The sequence below is a fragment of the Ursus maritimus genome, unplaced genomic scaffold, assembly GCF_017311325.1.
Source record: "Ursus maritimus isolate PB19 unplaced genomic scaffold, ASM1731132v1 scaffold_4, whole genome shotgun sequence".
Classification (NCBI taxonomy): domain Eukaryota; kingdom Metazoa; phylum Chordata; class Mammalia; order Carnivora; family Ursidae; genus Ursus; species Ursus maritimus.
Window position 1 is genome coordinate 66772043 of NW_024426552.1, and position 25474 is coordinate 66797516.

General features: G+C 44.8%; 1 protein-coding gene across 4 annotated transcripts in view; it reads left to right on the forward strand.

The window, feature by feature from the left end:
- LOC103678822 (kalirin RhoGEF kinase) overlaps positions 1-25474 on the forward strand; it is a 453600-nt gene that overhangs the window by 400618 nt on the left and 27508 nt on the right. For all 4 annotated transcript variants that reach the window (XM_040621337.1, XM_040621339.1, XM_040621338.1 and 1 more), the window contains exons 26-32: positions 9046-9115; positions 11510-11599; positions 16407-16499; positions 20748-20859; positions 22617-22807; positions 23245-23346; positions 24873-25015. In XM_040621337.1, coding sequence (XP_040477271.1) covers positions 9046-9115; positions 11510-11599; positions 16407-16499; positions 20748-20859; positions 22617-22807; positions 23245-23346; positions 24873-25015 — 801 coding nt within the window. The remainder of the gene's footprint in view (positions 1-9045; positions 9116-11509; positions 11600-16406; positions 16500-20747; positions 20860-22616; positions 22808-23244; positions 23347-24872; positions 25016-25474) is intronic.

The following is a 25474-nucleotide window of genomic DNA, read 5'->3' on the forward strand; positions in this document are numbered from 1 at the left end:
CCAATTATTTGCATCTTTACAAAGTTACTATTTAGTGCTATCTAACAGCAAACACACTTCTCTCATTTCTGGTACACAGATCGGAAGGCCGAGAGATTGAGATTGACATTACCTGGATGACACAGTTAGCTTAGTCACTGGGGAGTTACTACCTAGACCGAGGGGGTTATGGTGAATATGTTGCATTTCTCAGCTAGTTAGTATTGATCTTTTAAATGGTGTCACTTTGAAAAATGACAACCAGGATTAGTGGTGTGTGTGTGTGTGTGTGTGTGTGTGTGTGATCTTTCTCAAGGACCTTTGTCTATACAGATATTGAATGGAGAAATTCTCAAGCACCAAAATTTCTATAAAGAAGAGCAATTCAACATGTAGAAGTTACCCCCCACAAGTGGTGGTTTTAACTGAAGTTGGAGGTTTGAGTGGAATGATACTCAATTTTCACCCTCTGTTCTTCCCATTGTCATACTACGTCTCCTTTTTATAGAATCATAAAGATAATGAAACTTAGATACACAAGACCTAAATCCATTTCTATTGTATTTTCCTGAGCATTCCAGGAGCACTCAGATAAGATAGCATATTCCATAAATAGATCCCCCAAACAGTCATGGTTTTTTTTTTTTTTTTTTAACTACAGTCTCCCACTTGGACTAACCTATAACTTCAAAAAAAAAATTTATTCACTTTCAGTTTGCCTTGATGATTAGATTTTCAGCTCCGGTAAGAACAGCTGTTTAAAATGCTTATCACCTTCAGTTAAATCTGAACTTTACTTTTTGCTCTTCAGTTATTTTTCTATTATTTGTGTGTGAATCTGAGCAACAACATTTGTATAAAATCTTTGCTGTCAGGGCTCAGAGGGTCCTCCTCACCACCAAGTACGACCGTCTCCATTTACCATAAGGACACTGAGAGCCAGAGAGGAACCAGTGACTTACCCAGTACTAGCACACCCTCTCCCTCTTTAAAGATCAGGCATAGATTCTGGGGCTTTGTGCTCTCTCCCCATCCCCCACTCCACAGACCACCAACCGGGACTGCCAAAGCTGGTCAGTTTGGTTCTAATCAGCTTCTCTGGATCCCCAAGTTTCAGGCACACTTCAGCTCATTTCTTCCACGGGTATGTCATCCAGGTCCCACACTCTTACAGTAATTACCTGAAATAGGTCATTTTTCAGCCAGGGTTGGGAAGGCAAATAGAGGACCAACAACCAGGTATCCGTCCTGTACATTGCTTCCCTGCAGACTTGGCCAGAAGGGTAGATTTGGCCTTGGCCACCCCCGTTGCACTCCCAGCCTAGCATTCCTGGGCTCGAGGCTGGGGTCAGAGCTGTGTGGGGCTAAGTTGGAGCAAGACCAGGCCAGGATCAACCTACCAGGATACCAGGTAGCCAGGGTCAGCCAGCAGCAGATGGTGGTGTGCAGCAGGGTAGGGAAGAGCTGGGGGAAGTGATGGGAAATGCCAGGGAACAACTGGACCAGGCCCACGTTTCTAGCATCTTCCTAGAGTTCCTTTTTGGGCCAGCCCTGTGCTAGTTTGGATCTAGAGCTGGTACCCAGTGATGAATCAAACCCAGGCTCTCTGCCCCGAGTCCCGGGAATTATTATTATAGGTACTTGTGATCAGGTTGGAGTGAAGCACAAATTCAATTAAAAGGAGCAAAGAAAATAGCCTCAGTTGGAAAAATAAGAAAGGCTTCGCAGAAGGGAGGGCAGTTGAGATGGGATTTAAATAACTGGTAGGATTTCTGTAGCTAGGGATGACCCCCCTAATGATGGAGGGAAGTTTGAACATAGGCCTTTCTAAGGAGGAGAGTGGCAAAGTCTAGCAAGGAGGCTGAGAGAGGCCACAGGGAGGAGTTCGTGAATCAGTCTCAACCCTGGGTCAGGGGTGAGGCAAGGTCCTGGCATCACGCCCCCATTGCAACCGTGTCTTGTCACCTGTGAGACTGATGCAGAGGAAGGGAGAGATGGAGGGTAGAGGTAGTTGGGGTCAGAAATGGTGGTGGGGGGAGACGCAGAAGAAGGGAGGGGAGAGAGAGAGTGAGGGGGGAGAGAGGGATCAAATACCTAGGTAGAGAAGTGAGAGAGAACAGTGAAGTGGGTGGATATCAAAGGGAGGAAGAGGAAGAAGAGAGAGAGGGAATAAGTAATCAGGGAGGTTAGAGAGGAGGAGACAGAAGGGAAGTTGGGGGTGGGAGGAGAGAGATGGATAGAGACCCAGACCTCTCTAGGGCTACCATCCTATTTTGGATGGGAAAACCCAGCAAGGTGTTTATTAAACATTTTTTTTTGTCATGGGCCAAAGAAAAATACAAAAATATACATTATGTCCTGAGATGCACATGCTTATATATAATAGGGACACTGAGTTTTTCAAAATCACATCCTTATTATGTATGTGTGTGATACAGAATGTGTGATAAATTCTGATATTTTGCATTAGGTTCTGCTTCTCTTTCTCCTTCCCTTTTTTTAATGCTGGTTTCCACCCCCTAAATTAAACGTCTGGTCCTGGAAACAAAATGCAGGGGGTGGGTGGTGGGGCGTGGAGGGGTGGGTAGTTTTTCTGCAGCTACAAGGCGAGGAGCTGGCTCCACCTAGTGGTAAGAGAAGGAATGTGCAGCCTACAGCAGGGTCTGCAGGACACACTTCCAGGCCGCAGCTTTCGCCTTTTCTCGTTTGCCTCTCCTCTTGCTTTCCAACACACACCCTTGCTTAAAATATGCCTATTCTATGCCTTCTGTGTTCTTCTCACCTCCAAGTGCCCTTGGTATTAGTTTTATCCCATTTACAGAAATCACAGAATTACAAAATATAAAAGCCTGGAAAAAAAATCTTTAAAGATAATCTAGTTCTGTTCTCCTCCTTTATATTATAAACACTGGAACTTAACCAAGGTTTGTGACCTGCCCAAGCCTATTGGTAGCAAAGCCAAAGATTCCAGGTCTTCCGAACTCCCAATTACATCACACTGTCATCTTCCTAATATTCAAAGATCAGGGTAAGAGGAAGGGAAAGACCTGCTGTGGTTTCTCTTGGACCCCAAATCCACACCTTAAGGGATAACTGCAGGTCTGACCCAACCCAGCAGAAGGACCCTATAAAAATTGATGTGTGGCTTTGTTGTTGGTGGTTTTTTCAGTAAGCTGTCAACACTGGTGCTGGTCACAGGTATTAGGGCATATCCAAGGCAAGACGAAGTCTAAACATTTGTTTAAATGTCAAACTCACATTAATCTTAGTTGTACACACTAATTGCTTAGATCCACACCTAGTTGCCAAACAGCGCATTAATGGAAATGAGTAACATTAAATGTGAGGTTAATTTTTTTATGTTTATTTTAACATTAAACCTTTACATATCTATGCAGATACTTTTTGGTTCATCCAATCACACAAGTTAAACACAATTAGGGGGTACGAGCAAAACTTATTCAACAGGCAACAGTGCAGCAAAGTAAACTGCTCCTTGAGGTTGGAGCCTGAGGGTGGGAAACATGCTGAGTAGAAGTCCAGCCCTGCACACGTCTCCCCTTCATCTCTAATCTAGGCTGAAGTTCCTCGTGTGTGATGAGGGGACAGAGAAGGGTGACTGTCATGGCTCAGCCAAGGTGATCAAACTTGACTGCAACACTTCCGTGAACAACCCCACACCTTCCCTGGAGTGCACATGACTCTCCTGGGTTTCATAGCTGTCCCAAGGTGCTGATCAGCTGGCCCAGCCCTTGCACGCTAGAGCCTCTCACGTGCTAGACTCTGAATCTGTCTGGTCACTAGTGAATTCTTTAGAAATGATGTCTAGCTGCCCTTGTATGAAAACAGTAACCCAGCCCTGCTTTGATAAGGAGGCAGTGTCCTGGACTTCCTGCAAAGCAGTGAGCCTCAGAGCTCTCTCCTCCCCCTACCTTCACCTTTATTTATTTATGCGTCCTCCTCCTTGCGCTTTTCCTCCTCCTTGCCACAGCCCCTACCTTCATTCCCCTTCTTACCACCTCTGTCATTCCAACAAGTGCACACGTATGAGAGTCACGTACGTGCACACACACACAACACACACACGCACACAAGATCATCAAATCCATTCCCCTGTAAATACAGACTGCACCATTGATGTAAAGGGCCGTCTGCTGGACCACACTGTGAGACCGTCTGTGAAGGAGACACTTCTCCAGGAGCAGTGAGACCATAGACCAAATTTACCTTTGGAGAAAATAATAAAATCAGAATGACTCAAGGTACCTTTGGAATGGTGCTGTTTCCGTAGTACTTAATCACAAGCCTCAGAAAGCTTTTCCATCAGTAAATGTAGAGGTTTCATTTCCCAAAATTCTGTACAAAGCCAGAGGGAGGCATTTTCCTCAGAAAGTAACCGCACAAAAATTGCATCATGGTAATTTAATAGAGTAATGACTTGGCTTAGATTTTGACATTTCTTTAAAAGTTTTATTCACTTCAAAAAGAACCGAAGACATTCACATAAACACTTAAACTACTTGGTTGGCTTGTTCTCTCATGATTCATCACATAGAATTATTGAAGTGGCGAGGACCAAGATGTTGCTATAGAAGAGACGACATGGAATATTCCGTCATCCTTGGAGAGTGTCGTGACCTCTCAGGCTTTAATTTAAACTCGTCAGGTCTGTTTGAAGTAGATGGAATGATATGGATCAGAGTTACATAATCTGTCATCTTCATAAGCTTTAAATTAAAAAGCAAAATAGAATTTAATATTGCCACTTGCCTTCAGCAATCACACTGAGATAGTAGTGAATGTCTGACTCAAAGTTACGAAGAGATATGCCCAGCACAAGATAGTTTTTCTAATTTTTAGATTTTTTTATTAAAAAATTAAATTGTACAGGCTCATTATATGATCTGCCAACTAGAAGCGCAGTGGACTCTGAGGCAGTTGCCTTCGAATGCTGGCCTGTGGACTGGAGGCAGTAGAATTACCCAGGGAGATTTCTGATCAAAGCAGAGACTCGGATCCAAACCCCAGGGGGCAGTCCACAACCAGGTGTGGGGACACCCCACCAGAGTTTTCCAGGAGTGTTCCTTGAGACAAAGTCTGATACATCCCCCCAAAACCTGCAGAGAAGTTCGAGAAGCATTGCACACTATCTACTTCAGAGACTTACATGCACCACATCATTTTATAGGATTTTAGAAGCCCTGCAGTAAAGAGACCAGCTCAGCCCAGCTTTTCGCAACATCAAGTTTTGTAGCTTTCCCAGGATCTATTCTAGGGGAGGGTAATCTATAGATTTTCCAACAGTGGCTCCCCTAGGGGAGCATTTCCTAGGAAGGAGTCTCCAGTAATGGGGAAAAGTGTGCAATATGTATGTTTATCAGAGTATGAGTTTATTAAGATTGGGAAGCATGGGTCCCAGAGAACTGCTGTTTATTTAGTGTCTACTATATGCTAGGCACTGGGATGGGCTCCTTACCCACATGGATTTATTAAATCCTCACAACAACCCCACGAGGTTGTTATTCAAAGATGAGGAAAATGAGGTTTTGGAAGAATCCCCTCACAACTGTAAGAGTGAACTCTGGTTCTTTCACTTCTGCTTGGCTGTGGGAGAAAAGGAAACGGAGACACGGAATACATAGAAGGGTAGGCAGGGGCCGTTGCTGCTAAAAACCTTCATTTTCCAGAAAGGCATTCATTACAGAAATAATATTCAATCCGTTTAATTCATTTTACAGCACGTTCATTTCTTGAGACTTTTTAGACTACGCATCCTGCCGTAGGTTTTTGATAACTACTATCACAAAAAGTCATGGTATTGCTCTATTTAGATTGTCAAGATTTTAAAGAAAACTCCTAGCACTGTCTTCAGTGTCTAGATCAATGATCAGTTCTATTGGGATAATTACCACTGTTTGTTTAAAATTAACCTTAAACAACCAGACCACTAACGTTGGGTCATAAGTCAAGGAAAGAAGGAAACGCTCCCTGAATTGTCTCCTGTGTGGGATGTCATGATCTGGCTGTTTTATCGTTTATTTGATCACCCCAAAAGAGAAGGGCATAAATACCATGGGAGTCAGAGCTGAGGAGACTGGAGTGAGATCCTGAGATGGGGAAGCAGAGGTCCTCCACAAGCTGAGACGGTTTATCCCAACTGCCAGGGGCCTTCAGATTCTCCCACTTCTCCCCTCTGTCTCTTCTTCCAGAGCCTCTCTCCTTCTAGGTCCTTCCTTCTTTAAAGCGTCTCATTTCCTTTCACCAGTCCTTGTCCTAGAATACCCCATCAGATTTTCTCCCCCGTCACCAAGCCATTGCAGTCCCCACCCCAGGCCCTGTTCAGTCCATCATGGTATTCATTGACTTCACTGAGATTTATATTGAGTGACCATCTGAACACCTTCTGGAAAACTACTCCTGAAGATGCTGTATATTATATTATTTATTGTTCCTCATGAGGAAGGACCACATGATAAATGTCTTGGTGTTATGGTGGGGAACCAGACTGCTTCTCTCTCTCTTTTTTTTAAAGATTTTATGTATTTATTTGAGAGAGAGAGAGCACAAGCAGGGAGGGAGGGGCCAAAGGAGAGGGAGAAGCAGACTCCCAGCTGAAGAGGGAGCCCGATGAGATGCAGGGCTCGATCCCAGGACCCCGGGATCATGACTGAAGCCGAAGGCAGACACCTAACCCACTGAGCCATCCAGGCGCCCCCCGACTGCTTCTCTTGCAGCAAAAACAGGGTGTTTCCTTTTTGGCCTGGAAAAAAGTCTGATCCTCAATTACAGCATTATATAATATTTTCTGTTTTAGAAGTCATATCAAATACATGTGTGTCACCTGCAGCTCTTCTAAAAGTAGCAGGAAATAGGATACCTTATTGATTTTTGAGCACTGCATAGTTGTATTTCGAAAACCCAAATGGTATGATAATTACTTCTGTTCCATGATTTCAATCAGGATGCTCTAAAATTCACATGTTAGGGGAAGGATGATTATCATTAAATGGGTACTGCTGGGAGTCCCCCCAAATTTTTAAATGACTTTATCTTATTACAACAGCAATGCTCTTTTATTACAGAAAAATTTGCATTGCAGGTGGACAAAAAATTATATCATCTGTGGTCCCACCAATCATTAGCATTGTAGCCTTCCAAATACGACTAAAACCACAAACAACATCTTCCTATGTTATTGAGGGGGGTAACACAAGGAACACCTACACAAAACCCATAAGTGACTGTAATTATAAGATACTGCCAGAATGCTTGGACAATAGGAGCCAGACAGAGTAGGTCAAATCAATAAAATTTATTTTTTCCAAAGACAGAAGTAAGTAGTACAGTGATTCAGAACTGCTTTATGTCTTTTAATATAATTTTTGAATTAATTTTAAAAATCAACTTAAATTTAAAAATATAGATTGAGAAACCTAACCCACTACTCTCTTTATCCGCCCCTATGCCTTCACTTGGTTTCTTATGATAATGGCCTTTTTTTTAAACTACTATATCGAAGTATGATTGGCATGTAAAAAGCTGTACATATTTAATAGATACAACTTGATGAGTTTAGGGATGAGTGTACACCCATGAAACTATCACCATCATTCAAGGCCATGGATATAGGATATCTATCACCTCCCAAAGTTTCCTCCATTATTATTATTATTATTATTATTATTATTATTATTTAAGAACACCTCATGTAACATCTCCCCTCTGCATGCTTTAAGTGTACAACACAATATTGTTAGCTGTAGGTACTATGACGCTGTATAGTGGATCTCACGACTTATCTTTCATAACTGACATCGTATGCTTTAACCATTGGTTTCTTGGGGTGGAAATAAGAATACATATTCCGTACTTAGATAAAAGGTGACATATTATATAAATTCTTCCACATCTTGCATTTTCTCACTTAACGGCCCTCCCTGGAGATCTTTCATATGAAAATACAGAAAGCCTTGTCATTTTTTTTTTATATAGCTGTGTAATACCCGGTTCTGTAGATGTACTGGTTACTTTGTCATCTACAGACTATCTTTTACTATTATGAACAGGACCACCATGAATGCACATGTTTACATCATCTTATACAAAAGTTAATCAAAATATATAGGAAATTTTCCAGGATTAAAGTTGCAGAAAGACAAGATAAGTACATTTTTAAAATTTTGATAGATATTGTCACATTGCACTTTGTAAAGATTACATCTTCCATTTCCATCAGTATGTTTCCCCACAGTGTTGTAATTATTTTTTGTTTTAAAACCTCTGTGTGGTTTAAAAAAAAATAAATTCCATTCCAGTGATGTTGGCTCTTTAGAGCTTGTATTCTCTGAGCTCAAACAAATTGCTTAACATATTAATTTGAAGTTGATTTAGTCAACCCTTCATTATTTCTTCACACAGAAAGGAGCCAAGGGCATGGATATCCACAATGGCAGATGATTTCGTAGTAATTCAATTCAGCTTGCAACTATGTTGTGACTTTTTCCCCATTGAATTTTCTTTCCTAATGATGTCTGCATTCGGAAACATTAACTCAGAGTTTTTAGCACAGAGTAGCTGCTGGGGGAGAAGAAGGAGGCCAAGAATTAGAAAGAAGTGTTTGCAGGATTCAAAAGGTTTCCACTTCATCTCTGGGATCACAGATGATATTTATTTTATTCTTTTTGTTATCTATTCTATATATTTTTTAACTATTACAATGTGTTCAGATTACTTATATAAAAAATAGATTCATAGTTGCAGTTAAAATGAAAGCCCCAACACAAGTATAATATTTAATTGCTTTTCAGCCTGAGAAGTGTAAATCCCTAAGGGAAACAATACAATTTTAAGTAGCACTAATCAGTTACTATAAATTTTAATGAAATCAGTTCTAATATATTTAAAACCACTCCTCACCATGTGTCACTTAGAGAGTGGAGAAGCCATGTGTAAATATGGAGGTTTAAGGAGAGTTCATGGGGTTGTGTTGGCCTCGGTATAATTATCGGGGTGGGGAGGGAGGCAGTATGTGGAGGTGTCTGATCCAGCCTTTCTCTCCCTTTGCAGCATCTTCCTCAAAGAACTGGAGAAGTATGAGCAGCTGCCTGAGGATGTGGGACACTGCTTTGTTACCTGGGTAACTGACCTGAAATCCTTCTTCTCCCACTGTGCCATGCTTTCCAGGAGTGCAGATGGTGTCAGATGGCATCACTGTTCAGTGCCTGAGCTGAGGAATGGTGTTGCTGACATTCTAACACAGGACCAGGACTCTCGAGAGGGGGCAGAAGTAGATCTGGGAGAAGCATTCCATCCCCAAGGAGCAGAGTCCTCCTTGGGAAAAGTCCTTAGACATTGTGTCCAAGCTCCACATTAAGTTCTCCGAGAACTTTCTAAAACTGAGACATCGGGAGAGTGGAATAACACCACTGCCCTTGATAGATGGGCTACTCCAGTTCCATGTACTGGTTTGGTTTTGTGTGTTTTCACAGGATAAGGATTGGGGGATTAGACCTTTAGGAATCCACCAAACAATTGGTAGCATTTTCTTCCTTAGTAGAGAAGAACAGATTCCATGGGTATCCGTCCCGGTTCTGACCTACGAATCTCGTGGCTGATTGTTTTCTTTCCTGGTGCTGTTGTCATGGGCCAAGTGAATGGGCTAAAGGTACCAGGTTCTGATTATGTAAATGGAAACCTTAGTCTTCATTAGCATCTCCACACCATGTTATTCTGAGCTCAGATATGTGACAGGAATACCAACATCTCCGGGGAGGTCCACCGGTGATACTAAATGCAACTACACGTGGAACTCCTTCCCAGCATGAGGAGTTCTAGCTAATAATTGTCTTGTTATGATTTCCACTCAAAATGGGCTGCTTTTCAAAATGTCTTCACGATTCAGAGAGTTTTGCTCTCAAGAGCCTATGGACTAGGCAGGGCTATGGTTATGCTGTGCATTTTATCGATGAAAACGGTTCATATGACCTAGGAGTTTGACTAGTCCGCTGACATGTAGTAAATATCACAGCCAGTCCCACAGCTTAAGACCTGAGTTGGTTTTTTTTCTTTTCTTTTTATATGAAACCTTAACATTTTCTTCCTGGCATAGTCTCATTTCTTAAGGAGTCTTTGGCTGCCATCTTATTTGTGTTAATACATTTTTCTGCCTCTAAATACATGAGCCCATGCGCAGTTCATATTAATGCTGATAAACAATTTATGATCCCTTACACAGCCAATGTAGAGAAAAAACGAGTGAAGGGATTTTTTTTTTTTACATCTTGTTTCTTACAATTTGTGGATCTGCCCACCAGTCAACCGTAAGTATGATTTATCAGCATGTCTTAGGGATGGTAAATGCCTCCTACATAGTGTATAAACCCTAAAACTGGTTTCAGAAAACTTTTGATGATTTCATAAGATATGCAGATTTTGCCAAGAATTATCCAAAGGTGACTTTTGTAAGTCTCATAATCTTCACACAGGAGGGTAGAAGGAGCTGTTTCAGTGTATTGAAAGGCAATGGTTATGACCAAGAGGCCTGAAGTCAGCTGGCCTGGACTCTGCCACTTTCTAGCCATGGGAATTTAAAGTTACTTCATCAGCCTATGCCACGGTTTTCACATCTGTAAAATGGGGATGATAATAATAGAGCTCACTGCACAGGGTTCTCAGGAGGATCAGATGAGTTAATATATATGAAAAGCACTTGGAAAAGTACTGGCGTGGATGCAACCTGCGAGAATTAACACATATCTGGGCTGCTTTCTCAGAAGAGGACATTCCAAGTATTCTCCAACACCAACAGCATTTCACAAATGGGAAAGGTGCATGGTGGCCAAAATACACACACCCTTCCAAGTAAGGACACATAGCGCTAACCCAGAGGGTCCTAAGAGAAACAAGAAATGAATTTGCACCAAGCTACAAGGTTCTTGGCTTGAAGTAACAATCTGGTTAGGACTCATTGTTCAGGGCCTTCCCCAAAGGATCACGTTGCTTTCCTTTCCTCCTGTCATTGCTTCTAGGAAGTTGGAGATGATGGCATAGTCACTTGGCATGCCCTACAAACTGCCCCCAATGGAGACCTTTGGAATACAAGCAGTTCTACCTCTGAGGGCACACTTTGTTTTCATTCTTCAGCTTTTGTTTCTAGAGCAAATGCTATCATTTTTCAAGAGGGGAAATACAATTGTAGGTAATCCCAAAAAAAGGATAATGTCTAAATAAATTCTAACCAACCTTAAAAGACATTATGTGAATTGGTTTTTTTAATTCTTTCTAGTGCAGACTAGTATCAAAATAAGCTCACTTTCAGCAAGCTTTCTCCACCCGCAGGTAGGAGAAATGCATCCCAAAGTTTGTGAGGGGAACATGGGCCAGATAAGCCCAGAACATTTGCCACAGATAATCCTGTGCCCCACAATGTCTGAGGGCTTAACGGGACAGCATTTGCTGGGCCCTTCATGCCCAGGCAACAGAAGGGAGCAAGTGATGGATGCTTATCTATGATTGCCTTTGTTCTTTTTAGGCAGACAAATTTCAGATGTACGTCACCTACTGTAAGAACAAGCCTGATTCCAACCAGCTGATCCTGGAACACGCAGGCACCTTCTTTGATGTAAGCCATAGTCTTCCATTCTTGAGCCATGGATGAGCAGGTGGAAATGTTTCTCTACTTTGGGAAAATGGGTTTTTATCCTTTAGTGCTCACTGTTCTTTGGCCACCCAAACCTCTCTCTCATGGATAAAGCATGGAGACAAACAAAAGCAGTGTTTGTCTTTTGGTTATCCCCCTCCCATCTCAAGTGCTGGGGTTTTAGACAAGGCACATTTGCCCTCCATGCCTCAACACGAAACTGAGCTAGCCATAAATCCCCTGTGTAGAGGAGACCAACAATAACACAGGTGACCAGGTGATAAGATGCTGCACTTCTGCTACTCATATTCAGCTCCCTCAATCGCAGGGGTTCTCAAAGTGTGGTGGTCCCCAGACCAGCCCCATTAACGTCACCTGAGAACTGGTTAGAAATGCCTATTTTGGACCTCCCCACACCCAGGTCTATTGAATCAGAATCTCCAGGGCTAAAGCCCAGCAACCTGAGGGTGAAGAAGCCCTCCTGTGACCAGTGCCCACTCAAGTTTGAGAGGCACTACTCTAGTGCAATTGTCTCAACCTTGACTACACATTCAAATTACCTGGGAAGCTTTGAAAAATACCGGTTCCTGGGTTCTATCCCTGTGATTCTGGTACAATTGGCTTGGATTTGGCCTGGACTTTGAGAGTTTTGAAAGTTTCCAGGTGAGAGTAAGTGCAGCCAGGGCTGAGCGCTTGTGCTGTGATGGAAGCCAAGCCACGTGGGCACTGATGGGCCTCAGATCCCTCACCTCAGAATGAGGATCCAGTCCTGTTGGTGAATGATGGTAGAAGTCTACAGAGTGCTGGTCCCCAGACAGTGACCTGGTGGCTCCAAAGTGAACAGAACCAAATGGGTCAACGCAGGATACAAGGGAAGAATAGGGAGAAGAAGTGAGGGGGGCAGGGAAGTTCAGTGAGAGAGAGACTGTAGGAGTGACGGCCATTATGGTAGTCCTGTCAGAAATGGCAGCAACATGAAATTCAGAACTTTTTAATAGTTGTCAGTCTGTCTTTCTGCCTACCTGCTTTCATCCCTCCCATTAGTATTTGAGTATTTCCTGTAGGGAAGATGCTGTGCTAAGGACCTTGGCGAATGCGGACATTTAAATATCATTCCCATAGTCAAGTCTACAAAAGAAACCTCGGAGCATCTCTGTAGCCTGGTGCTGCCGTAACAGAAATGATTCCACGAGTGTCTTGTTGCTCAGTGAAGGAATGACACTTGAATGGGAGAAAGCCAGACAAGAAAAAAACATACAGGAATTTTTTTAAAGGAAACGTTGATAGAGAAATGGTCCTGAGTGTCCCAAATAGGAATTTTTTTGAGGTTAGATTTGGTAAAGATAAAATTGAAAATTCAAGAAGAGTACTTTTTAACTTGGTATCAGAATTTATTGGATATCATATTGGATGTTCTGTTACCACTATTACCTTTGTTAATAATGGATTTTTCTTAAGATGTTATTCATCAACAGTAACCCGAAGGATCTTTGTGAAGTTTTATATGCCCTGTGTCCTGTCTTCCACTTAGCATTTTCTGAACATACATGCCCTGTGCTCTGAGCCTGCCCTAGTCTCTTCTGCTTCCTCACCTTTGTTCACGGTGCTCTGTCTTACCCCTGTGTGTATGTATGTGTGTGTGTACACAGTCTCTCTCCAGAATTCTTTCTATCCTTTAAAGGTCAAATGTTTCCTGCATGAATCCTTCCCTCTCTCTATGCATGTGTTACACTTTGCATCTGTCCTAGAGCATTTGTAACAATTTGCCTTTAGGCAAGTTAACAATGTATCCTTCTATTACACACACCTCCTCCCACCTGTGGGCCCCTTGAGGTTGGCTGATGATTTGCCTGGTTCATTTTGTACACATCCTAGTGTGTGGTGCTAATCTGTATTTTCCTTTAGTCCTATATTCATCATATCCCTGTTTCTAGCCAATTTCTAGACTTCGACTAGTAAGTTAGATATACCCCAAATTTTGCACCCTATCCCTCCCCCCCATTTCCAATATAGTGACTGATGAGCCTCCCCCTTATTTGGGAAGGCCACTGAAAACCAGAAAAACAGTCCACAAGGTAGGAGTCCCTAGAGCTCAGCATAAAGAGGTGGGGAGGGAGAGCAGTAAAGTCTTCTGATTGTTCCCAGAGCTTTCCAGAACGCATAATATTTGTAACTTTTTCCCATTCCATCAGAACGGGTTCCCTAAGTTCTACACATGCTCTGGGCCCTTGTTCTATAAAAGAGACAAGCCCTCCATTAGGCTGTCTTTTAGTATCCATTACTGTGAACAGTACACAGAAATTGAAACTCCAGAAAGGGGCACATATTCCCGTGGTGCAGAATTTTCTACCTCTGATGTGAGAGCTGTGAGGCCGTGATGCTTGATGCTATGGTGACTAGTGAGCATGATTTGGCTGCCCTAGCCGCCAGAGGCAGGGCTTTCCTTGCTGCTCCACATGCAGCCTCTTCCCTGGGCTGGCAGAGAGGGAGGGCCATCCCAGTGTGTTACTGCCTATGCTGTCTTGCCAGAGCCCCCGGGGAAACCCACGATGTTCCTTTGTCCACAGTGTCATGCTGCCGGCTGTATTGCCCATCCTTGGATGAGTCCTGCTATAACCGCACACCTCTAGGGAAGAGGCAGATGAGAGAGAAAGTTGCTACTTTCTGGGGTAGTTGGCCTTCTCCATGGCTACATAGCAAGTCCTATCTTGGGTGACTTTAAAGTGCTTCCTGTGTTCCTCCCAGTGCTTTGTTCTCACTGACCTCAGCTCAGGGCAAGCCCATGTTACACACCCAGAGATATAGATAGATAGAGCTATAGCTGTAGATTATACATGTATTTAAAGTGAACAATTTCATAGTGTTCGTATGTGAATTGTGCATATTGTGAATTGTGAATACAGATATGCACAACCACCTCCACAGTCGATTGTAGGGCATTTTCATCACCTCAGAGAGCAACACACACCCTTTAGCTATCACCTCCACCACCTCCTCCCACCTATTCCTTAGCCCGAAGCAACCAATGATCTATTTTCTATCTCTATAGGTTTACCTATTCCAGACATTTCATAGAAATGGAGTCATATAATATGTGTTCTTTTGTGACTTTTTTCACTCAGCCTAATGCTCTCAGGGCCCATCTATGTTATAGCGTGTACCAGCACTACACTCTTTATGGCCCGATAATATCCCATTGTATAGGGGTACCACATTGTATATTTCCATTCATCAATTGATGGACATTTGGGTTATATCCACTTTTTCATTATTATTAATAATACTGTTATAAACACTGTATTTAAGTTTTTGTATGGTCATATGTTTTCATTTCTCTTGGGCATATACCTAGGAGTAGAATTGCTAAATCACATGGCAACTCTATGTTTGCACCCTTGGGATTTTTCAGTAACCTCTTAAGTGGTCTCTCTGTCTCTATTTCCCAATCTCCACCCTTGCTATGAGGCTTACATGACTCTCTGAAAGAGTGCTTTCACCATGTTTTTCTTCTATTTAAGATCTACAATACTTTACCATTGAGAAGCTCACCCAAAATCCTGATTCTTTCATCTAGCTCAGCCCCATCAATGACCTAAGTACACTTTGCTTATCTAACTGTATTTTTCATTTTTTTCCGGACTCCGGGTGTACATCCTCTGTACCATTCTGCATGGTCCCCATTATCGTCTAAATCCACAATGATTATTTCCTGTGGACTTTTTAAGTATGTTTTCCGTTTATAGAATGCCATTCATCCAGCTTTGCACTCCCCCCACTCCCCCCCTCCACCTATCTTCTAAACCTCAGTTGAAGACCTCTCCTAAACCATCCACCACTCTTGAGCCCACTCATTCCTCTCTGTTCTCGCCAGGAATACCTTCCATTTCCTTTGTTGCTATTTTATGTGTGTGAGTATTCTCAGCTACCTGGGATGTAAGTTCTTGAGGCAAGGAACCACATGGACCCTTGGCGACCCTTCACAGCACCTACACCTTGGGGAGTGGAAGGTCATTTTGGAGGCAAGATAGAGGATGGACTAAAAAGAGACTAGAGGCACAAACACCAGCTGGAGGTCGTGACTGTAGCCTGGGTGTGAATGGGGTGGAGAGGAAAGACGTGTCAGGGGTAACGCAAGTTAAACAACTGACGGCGACTCCAAGGTTGCCAGCTCGAGAGCCCTGTAGAACGAGGGAGGTGACGTGGATCACAATGAAGTTGTAGCGAATGCAAAAGTGGTTCCACGTTGGGGTGGGTTTAAGTTGGAGAGAAAGGGGGTGGAAAGGAGGTACGCCCTTGTGCTGTTGTAAGGAGATAAAGACGCGGGAGCCATCGGCGTAGACCTCTGAGCCCTGCTCTCTGCCTCCCTTTGTTCTCATGGTCCTGCGGTCCCCCTGTGATTGCCTCCGCTCTGGGTTTATTCCCTCCACTCTGGGTTTACTCCTTCTTCTGCTCCACCACCTCTCCTTTACCCTTCTGTCTGTCATTTATCTCCTCCCTTCCTTTTTCCACTTTTATCCTTCCCCATTTCTTCTGCATTTCCATTTCTGTCACACAAATCTCTGTTCTCTCCTGTTTTGCCATCTCTCCTTTTCTGTATGCATTCATCTTGATCTCTCTTGTTCCTCTCCGCAGCAAAGAACAGCTGCTCATAATCGTCTACCCTTTTTCTTCTCTCTACTCACCTTGCCTACTTCCTCCCAAACGCACGCACGCACACATGCGCGCGCACGCACACGCGCACGCGCGCACAGCCCTCTGTGTGTAATGGCGCCCGCTGTCACCCCTGCAGGAGATACAGCAGCGGCACGGTCTGGCCAACTCCATCTCTTCCTACCTAATCAAGCCCGTCCAGAGGATCACCAAATACCAGCTGCTCCTGAAGGTACCTCCCTCCCCGCTGCGTCACCCCCTCCCACACTACCGGCCAGGTCCAGGGAGTCCCAGCTTTGCCCGAGGATAGGACAGCTTCCACCTCAAGACCTCCCCTCCACCTAGAGCAAAACTTCAGAGATGAGCCCCCACAGGCTTTGCTGTCTCCCAGACTGCATGGCCTATCCCGTGAAATTCTAGGTGCTTATTTGTTGGGGGGCAGAGGAGAAATGAGAGCAGGAACAAGTGACTATTTCCGCACCTGCCCACCACCGCACGACTTGGAGCCGCTGCCACCCCGGGCACTGGCTGACACGTGGGGCCTCACTTGCCCTTCCTCCCTGAGGCAGCTTCCTCCCGGTGGCCCCTGCTTCTGATGGGATCGGGGCTCAAGGTCTTGGGGCAATGCCAGTCTACAGAGGCAGTAGAGGCCCAGGGTGGCACCTACCATTACCTTACTCTGTGTTTGTCAAGACTGAGATTCCTGAGAGAAAACACTCGAAGAGTGCATATTAAAACACAAGGCACTCTTGTGCCTGGAGGATCCCATATGTTAGGTAGGGGTTCTTTTGGAGCCAAGCAAAAGATTTAGCTTTTTTCCAAAATATTTTCTTTAAAATTCAAATAATCAAATTATATGAAATACATACAAAATATGTGAAGTGATTTGGGCTGATTCTTCTTAAGGAAGGAGACGCTGACTGTCTGAAAATACGACATTTCCCCCACAGAAAGCCTGGGAAATGGATATTTAAGCAGTTATGTAACCCCTATGTATGTCAATTATCAAGGTATAAGGGTGGAGTTTTCCCTAAGTTTGAGTATTTTGCTGGTGGCTCCTCATTTGCAAAGGACATAGGGATAGTGAGAGGCATGTTCTAAGTAGTATATTTCCAGAGAAAATCTGCTGAAATTCAACTCGTGTGGAGATGCTTGCAGAATCTCACATATTCTAGCTTCACTAAACCTGAAAACCAGTTTAGTTTCAAATCTAGGTTTCTACTCACTCTGGAGTGTGTCTCCCCACAAAGGACCCCTAGAGTCTCCCTGCTTAGCAGCGTAGTTCCGTGATGAGAAGAGTGGGGGCACCAGCCAGCCCATGCCCTGGACCTCTTCCCCATTCCGGGTCAGGGCAGAGACTAATTCCCCCTGTCCTTCTGGCTTCCGCCTTCAAACGTCTTCTTTCCTTGTCCCCAAGAAGAGACTTTTTGGACTTCTGCTTCCAGGCACTCAAGTCATCCAGCGCTGCAGAGATGCCTTAGAGAATTAACCACACAGCATCATGCTCTTGGCCTTTACTGAGGCCTTATGTGAGAAGTAACAATGTGCAGAGCATCTTGGCTGTTTTAGCAGAACTGCTTTTGAAGGTGTCATCTTTGTTTTTTGAAGTTCCCTGTATAAAGATTCATAGAAACTCTCATAAGATCTCAGAGTGGGGTACGAGTGTTCTCTCCAAAATCATTGGAGTGCCCTCTACCTGTAAATCACAAAAGCTTTAGCTCCTTTGCCTTAGACTATCAGATAATTAGCATTGAGTCCTGTTACGACTACTACTGTATTGTTACTAGTTTCTCCTTAGCCCAGATTTCTGTGTATAATTATCCCCTCCTTCCCTATCCCATTTAATGCTTTACCCTTTACATGAGTTTCCTTATACCAGAAATTTTTTTTAAATTTATTTTTGTGGTTATTAAATTTAAGTATCCCAACGCCTTTTCAGGAATTGGTGGGGAGGTAAATTGAAAAGCAAAACAAAACAGAAACTCGCCCATTCACACTGCCAGTGCTTTAAATCAAGAAATATCCAGTTCTAAGAGAACTATAACATTTCACCTCTCCCTTTGAATCCCATGGGGCTGAGGTTCCCAGGATAATTTTGTGACACAGAGAAGGGAAGGAAGTGGAGGATGGATAGAGTGCCCTGTGTTTTGCTTTAGGTGATGGAGGGGTGGGTGCTAGGCCTTCATTCTGTAATTGAGTGTCTTAGGAAGAGATGACTGTGCAGGTTAACTGAGAAGGAAAAAATGAGGTAGTGGGAATTTGATTGTGGAGAAGTTGTAAAATTATTGGGGGAAAAAGACTTACTAAGGTGATTTGGAACTCATAAATGCACTGATAGCAGAGTACCTGCTGAGTAAAAGAAAAATAGTTTGCTGAGCTTTTACTATAAATAATGTGGGATTTATTTTCTCATTAAAGACAGCTTTATTCCAAATATATCGATATTTAATTACTAGTATCCTCTGGGGTTCCTCACTTTGGGTGTTGCATGAAAATAAAAACTATATGTCAGTTGGTGTGCAGTATTCTCCGTGTAAATCTGCTACAGCTGTCCTTTTGGAGTCTAAATTAAATGTGGAGCCTTCTCCTTAGTATCAGCTATAACAAGGATCCAAGGAGAACTTACTGGCTTTGCTGGCTGATTGGTGGACTTGCCACACTGCTTTGGGGGTTGAACCAATTGGTGTTTTCTGTCACACGCTGAACCATATTTCATATTTGTCTCTTATGCTTCTGCCTAGAAATTCCTTTGAGGATGTATGAGAGCAAGGTCAGGAGGGTTAAAATTAGGAAAGGGCTGGGGAAAATCAGAGAACTTCAGGTTGGTAGAAATAAATGCAACTTTCTGAACAATGATGCCATTATACTGGCTGGAGCCGAGGTCAGAGCTGAGAACTGACCACTTCTGCCTCCCTAACCTGCTCGAGGCAGTTCACCTCTACTTTGGACACTCAAAGCTCCCTTCTTCATGTGGCAATGTATCTGAGATGACACAAGGGAGTGGATGTTCATGTCAGATGCTCACTCATCAGATATCTTACCAAGTATAAAGCTTTACTAATAATATCAAGGATACACATAATCCCAAGGCGGAGATAAAGCACAGAGAAGTCCAGCACCACCAACAGCTCCAAGTCCTTTCTTGGCACCTCAGGATGTGCTATGACCCAGACTAACATACAGGTCTTCTGAATGGTGTATGTCGTATCAGATCATTTATCCTTAGGAGAGCCATTCTGTTTATGAAATATACTAACTTTTTACTCAGATAGTTGCATAGTATCTGCGGTAGTTTACAGGGAGCCATGCACTTTAAGCCACAGATTCAGGTTTGTTAACCACAAGAAGTCTTAGGCCAGATATATCCTACTAGAAGCATTCCATAGACAAGGACTCTCCTGCTAGCTCTTACCATTAGTTTATTTGCCAGGAGGTCTGATATTAACATGTTGACAAGATTTGATCTGGTCAACTTCTTTCTCTCCTGGAAGTGCATCTTACCCATCCACCCATCCCCTGCCTCCCCCTACTCCCTAAAAGGAGAGAGTACTGACTACAGATCTTTTGCTTAACTGTTTCCTTCCCAGTGTCAAAATGAGCAAAATTTACAATAACCCTCATAGGAAAAATAAAAGCCAGCATTCCTCTGTCTTGGCAAACATCATTTCAAATGGTCCTTATGATTTTTAAGATAGTTGAAAATTATCTTTTCTACATCAAGCAGATACTATATGTCTTTTATGGAGATAATAATAACCTAGTCTTCAATGAGGAAGTAAGAGAGTGCATGCTCTGGGAAGTCTCAGTGTGGTGGAGGTCATGGGGGAGAGGGTTGGCATGGTGGATGGAGTACTGGGCTTGGATTCTAGATTTAAGATTCAAAAAGGACTAGTCCAAAATCCCATCTACTGGCCCCAGGTTAGGAGCTCCTGATTTATATGACCTAAAAATATTTTATAACTCTGAAACGCTGTAAACCTATAATGTGTACAACCCCAAGTTGCTCCCAGTATGGTAGAAGTCAGCATTTAGGCAGAGGAGGACACACATAAACATGGTGCCAGCAATGGGTTGCGCAAGGATACATGAGTGCTGTGCATTCTTTGCACAATTTTTGTCTTCTCTTTGTGATTCCGCAGTACTGACCCTCTGTTTGTGTGCTTTGCCAGGGGTACTCCCTTCTCCAGGAGGGTAGTCAAGTGAAAGAGAATGCCCTAGGTTGCCGACTCACAGTGCCAGGCATTTGAGAGTTGGGTTGAATTGAGTTAGTTTAGGTTAGCTTGAGCTGAGGAAGCTCAGTCTGGGGAAAAATAATGTGGTTGAATTCTTGGCGATAACATGCCACCCCACTTTCCTTATAGCTTAGAGGGAGCCATTACAGAGAATGAAGTTTGTCTATAATCACCTTGATGGCTTAGGTGGTGGGAGGGTAGGGAAGCTGGGACAAATGGTTCTAATTGTGTCTGGACTTTTTTCCCAGGAACTTTTAACTTGCTGTGAAGAAGGGAAGGGGGAGCTCAAGGATGGCCTGGAGGTGATGCTCAGTGTCCCAAAGAAAGCCAATGATGCCATGCATGTCAGCATGCTGGAAGGTAGCCGTTTGTCCTCCCAGCCTCCCCGGGGGAGCCTCCTCCTTTCCTAAGCCCAGGGAGCTTGTATTGTGGGAGGGAAGTGGCATGAAGTCAGGCAAGAGGCAAGGCTGAAAAAGTTGAGGACATAGGGCCTCAGGAGGTGTGAGAGGAGCCCCACAGGGGCCAGCTCGACCAATACCTGCCTCCAGGTAGGACCAGGCCCAAGTTGTTTCAGGTACGTAGACAACTGCTGCGTGTGAGGTCGTCTAGTACAGGCCATCTTCCCTACCAAAGATGTGCTAGAGCCCTGCCCCACAGCAGTCCTGTTCATCTGTATAGCTTTGGCATTGTGTTTGTTAGCAGAATGAGTAGAAATCCTGCATGCGTGCGCATGCACACACACACACACACACGTACGTGCATGAGTGCGAGCATGCACCCCCAAGGTCTCTAGCCTCATGCCTTTATTTTTCTATTGCAGTTAAATATACATAACATAAAATTTACCATCCTAACCATTTTTAAGTGTACAGTGTAGTAGCATTTGGTACATTCGCGTTGGTGTGCAGCCACCCTTATGCCCTTCCTAGCAGGTGAGAAAAGTCCAGCCAGACAGACCTGATAGGACTTCACCAACGTACATGTAGTCCACTGGAACCGTGTTCTTGGGACCCAGAGACCGGGTGGAATGAGACGCCAATAAAGTGCTCTTACCACTGCAGAACAGATGCAGATCAGCCATGCTGGAGCAGAGTTGTTAGCGGAGTTCAAACTCGGCATCCCAGTCTGGCCTGGCAAGCAGGTGTTGAGGGACAGAAGTGCACTCTGTGGGCTGTGTTTTCTCTTCCGGGCTCCATCTCCCATCCCCCCACTCCATCTAGAAGACTTGGTCTGGTCTCCCCACTTCCTGGGCCACCCCAAGCAGAGGAAGCTATAGTTCTCCATGCAGTGGAGCCCTGGTGACCTTCCTCAGACTGAGCACTAGTCACCTGAACATATTCCTCTTGCCACAACTTCTCCACCCTTTTCTGTTTGCACCCCATCCTCATCCCCAGCCCTGGGTGTTTTCCCCTACAAGCACCCTTCTCCACCAGCCTGTCCCTAGCCTATTTTCTGAATCCAGTTGCTCCCAGTACAGTCTGTGGACAAGCAGCAGAAATACCTGGGAGCTGTCAGGAGAGCAGATTCCTGGGCAGCTGCTGAATCCCAGTCTTTTTTTGGGGGGCAGGGTCGGTGGGAATCTGTGTTTTGACGAGCTCTGCAGGTGATTCTTACGCATACTAAGTTTAGAATCTCTGTTAAAATTTAAAGTAGAGTAAATAACTGTCGAAGGTGTGCGCTCCGCACTGTACAGGAGCCGTCAAAGGTTAGAGTTCTAGGAATGCAATATAAGAAATAAAGTAAGGACAAATAAAGTGGAGTCAAGGGCATCCTCCATCCAGCAGTGCTTGTCCTCAGCCCCACTTGGCGCTCCGAGTCGGTGGGGAGCTATAGGAAGAGGGAGACATGGGGTATGCCCACGCAGGAGGTCCCAGGCCTTGGGAAGATGCCACTAATCCCGGTTGTGTGTAGGAGACGTGGTGCGGGAAGGGGGATCTGCTCACTGCTCCCTAGAGCTGTCTCCTCAAGTATTCAGGAGTCTCAGGAACCAGCCGAGGGAGCCAACGTCGCGGAAATGGAGGGCTCATAGTCAGGGAACCCTTTCCAAGAGGGGAGTGGAACGTGGCACCCAAGTGGCACTGGAGAGACTACCCGGGGTGGAAATGGGTATCTTTCAGGATTCGACGAGAACCTGGATGTACAGGGAGAGCTGATTCTCCAGGATGCCTTCCAAGTGTGGGACCCAAAGTCGCTGATCCGGAAGGGGCGGGAGCGGCACTTGTTCCTCTTCGAGATCTCTTTGGTTTTTAGCAAGGAGATCAAAGACTCTTCAGGACACACGAAATATGTTTACAAGAACAAGCTACTGGTAGGTGGGGCAGCTGGGGTAAGACAAGTCTCCCTGTTGCCATACAGCCCTTGGGCACAAAGGGCTCTGGAACACTCCGCTCATCTCTCCCCTGGCACCACACCCAAACCATCCTGGACAAATGAAAATTCCTACTATGTGGAAAGCTGCCCCCCTCGACTCCCACTTCTGCATCTTAGAGTTCACCGGTCTTCTTGCTGTCTGCTTTTAGCGCCTCCCTCTTCACCCTCCCTGTCTGCCGCCTGCTAATCTGGCAGGGCGCCTGTAGGCCCTTTCATCCCCAGTAGATGAATGAAGCATCCAGTCTGTTGAAGTGTGATTGACAGAAGCCCCTCCCTCGGTCCTCTCCTCTTTGTTGCCTTTCCCTTTCCCACCCCAGCCCTAAGTTCCCCACGACCCTCCCCTCCCCGCCTCTCACAGGCATTTCCTGTCTACAGACCTCAGAGCTGGGTGTGACTGAGCACGTAGAAGGTGATCCCTGCAAATTCGCCTTGTGGTCTGGGCGCACCCCCTCCTCAGACAATAAAACAGTGCTGAAAGTAAGTGCTGCTCTCCTCTGGGCCCTGGGCCAGGGTTGTGGGAAGCAGGTGGAGGGCAGAGGGCTGCAGCGTGTTCTTCCTGAAAGCTGGGGCCTGGACACTCTGCGGGGTGGGCAATATCCCCTGGGTATTAAAAAGAAGTTCTATCATGGAAGTAGGCTTGAAATCTCAAAGACCAGTCATCTCCTAAGTCCCTCCCCTCCTGTGCACCTAGAGGGAGGGAGGCAGGAAGTGGCCTGCTGGCTGTCTCAGTAGGGCCCACTTAAATATATTCTGTCCCTATGTCCCCTTCAAGGACAAGGACAACTGACCTTTTGACAAAAGGTACCTTGATTTCCTCCACATTCATCCAATACTTTTTCTTGAACACCTTCTATGTAGAAGGTATTTTGCTCAGTGCTGCTTGTAACTAAGGAGAGATGGATCTTGTCCTCCAGAAGCTTACATCCTAGAGCTCTAGTAAATTACACTAGTACGGCACCTATGTTGGTGAAAGGGCCTTTCACCAGATGACAACCTTAAGGAGTCATTCCAGCTCTCCAGAGCACATGCAGCCTGGGAATTGAGGCTTGTGGTAATGTGCGTCTAACCGAGAAGGGATCCTGCGGATGGGGCTCCCTCCAGTCATTTGCTTTCAGGGTGGCTGCCACCAAGGAAGTGATGGTCCGACCCTGACAAACGCTCCACACTTGTTCCCTCTGAATTGCCAGCCTAGCTACTACCTGCCATGAGACAGAATTACCTGAAAAAAAATTCCACAAAGACAAACAGGATATTCATGAAATGGTAGAAGTGCCTTCAGTGAAAGTGTTTACCAGGCTAAAAACCCAGCACTGACTTTCAGTCAGCACAAACCTATGTATTTAGCCATGCAAGGAGTTAAACATGCTCATGGATCTGTACCCTTGGTAAATAGCCATGGCCTTCAGATACCCCTTGCTACCCCTCCCAGTGCTCCCCAGACCTCCCCAGCATCTAGCAATTGATGTGTTCATCCCTGGCCCAGCAGGGAACCTCCACATATGCTGCAGCCCCAGGGCAGATGGCAGTATTTTTTTGGAGACTTTTTTTATTTATTTAGTTGAGAGAGCACACAAGCGTGCGGGAGGGGCAGCAGAGGGAGAGAGAGTAGCAGACTCCCCACTGAGCAGGGAGCCTAACTCGGTGTCCATCCCAGGACCCTGAGATCATGCCCTGAGCCAAAGGCAGACGCTCAACTGACTGAGCCACCCAGGCGCCCCAGGGCAGATGTCAGTATTGGTCATGCCACACAGAGTATTAAATACTTTGAAAATCACTCCTGTACAAGTCTACATTGAGTGTTGATGTCTTAGCCCCATTGTAGGAGTTGAAGAAGTGTGTCCCATGGATTGAAGAGTCATACATGTAAAATGAGAAATGAGCTCCTCAAACATTTGGTGTCCTTGAAAATAATGGGTTAAGCCAGCAGGAGGAGGATTGAGAGCTGTTTTTGGCAGGGCAAAGGGAGATGGGGTGTTTACTCTTTCTCTTTGTGGCACTCTCAGGCCTCCAACATAGAAACCAAGCAGGAGTGGATCAAGAACATTCGAGAGGTGATTCAAGAAAGGATCATTCACCTGAAAGGAGCTTTAAAGGAGCCAATTCAGCTCCCCAAAACACCAGCCAAACAGAGGAACAATAGTAAGAGGTAACCAGCGTCTCTGCCCCACCAAGCACTGCCTCACATGCTCCGGGAGCGGGAGTGGGGTCGCCCTCTGCTCCCACAGGGGCGGTGCGCTCTGCGGTTGGCACCCCTCTCTGTGAAGTCCTATCTAAGATGAGGAATCTCCCCTCTGAGCATCTCACCAGTTACTGTCAGTTACATGCAGCAGGGCTGCCGTGAGCACCTCTTATTTCAGATATTGCTGGCTGCTCTGAGAAGACAAGGGGAAGTGGACAATGAGCCCTGCCCTCGAGAACCATCTAACAGTTGTATCTCACACGTGGAACAGTTAGACTAGAAGAACCAGTGCCGCCCTTGGGGACAGTAAATGCTATAAAAATTCATCAAGAGGGGACTTTAGATGAGCAGGAGAGAGTATGCCCAGGGAAGACTTTGGGAGGGAGGGAGGCCACGAGTGGACTGATTAGACAGTAAAGGAGTTTT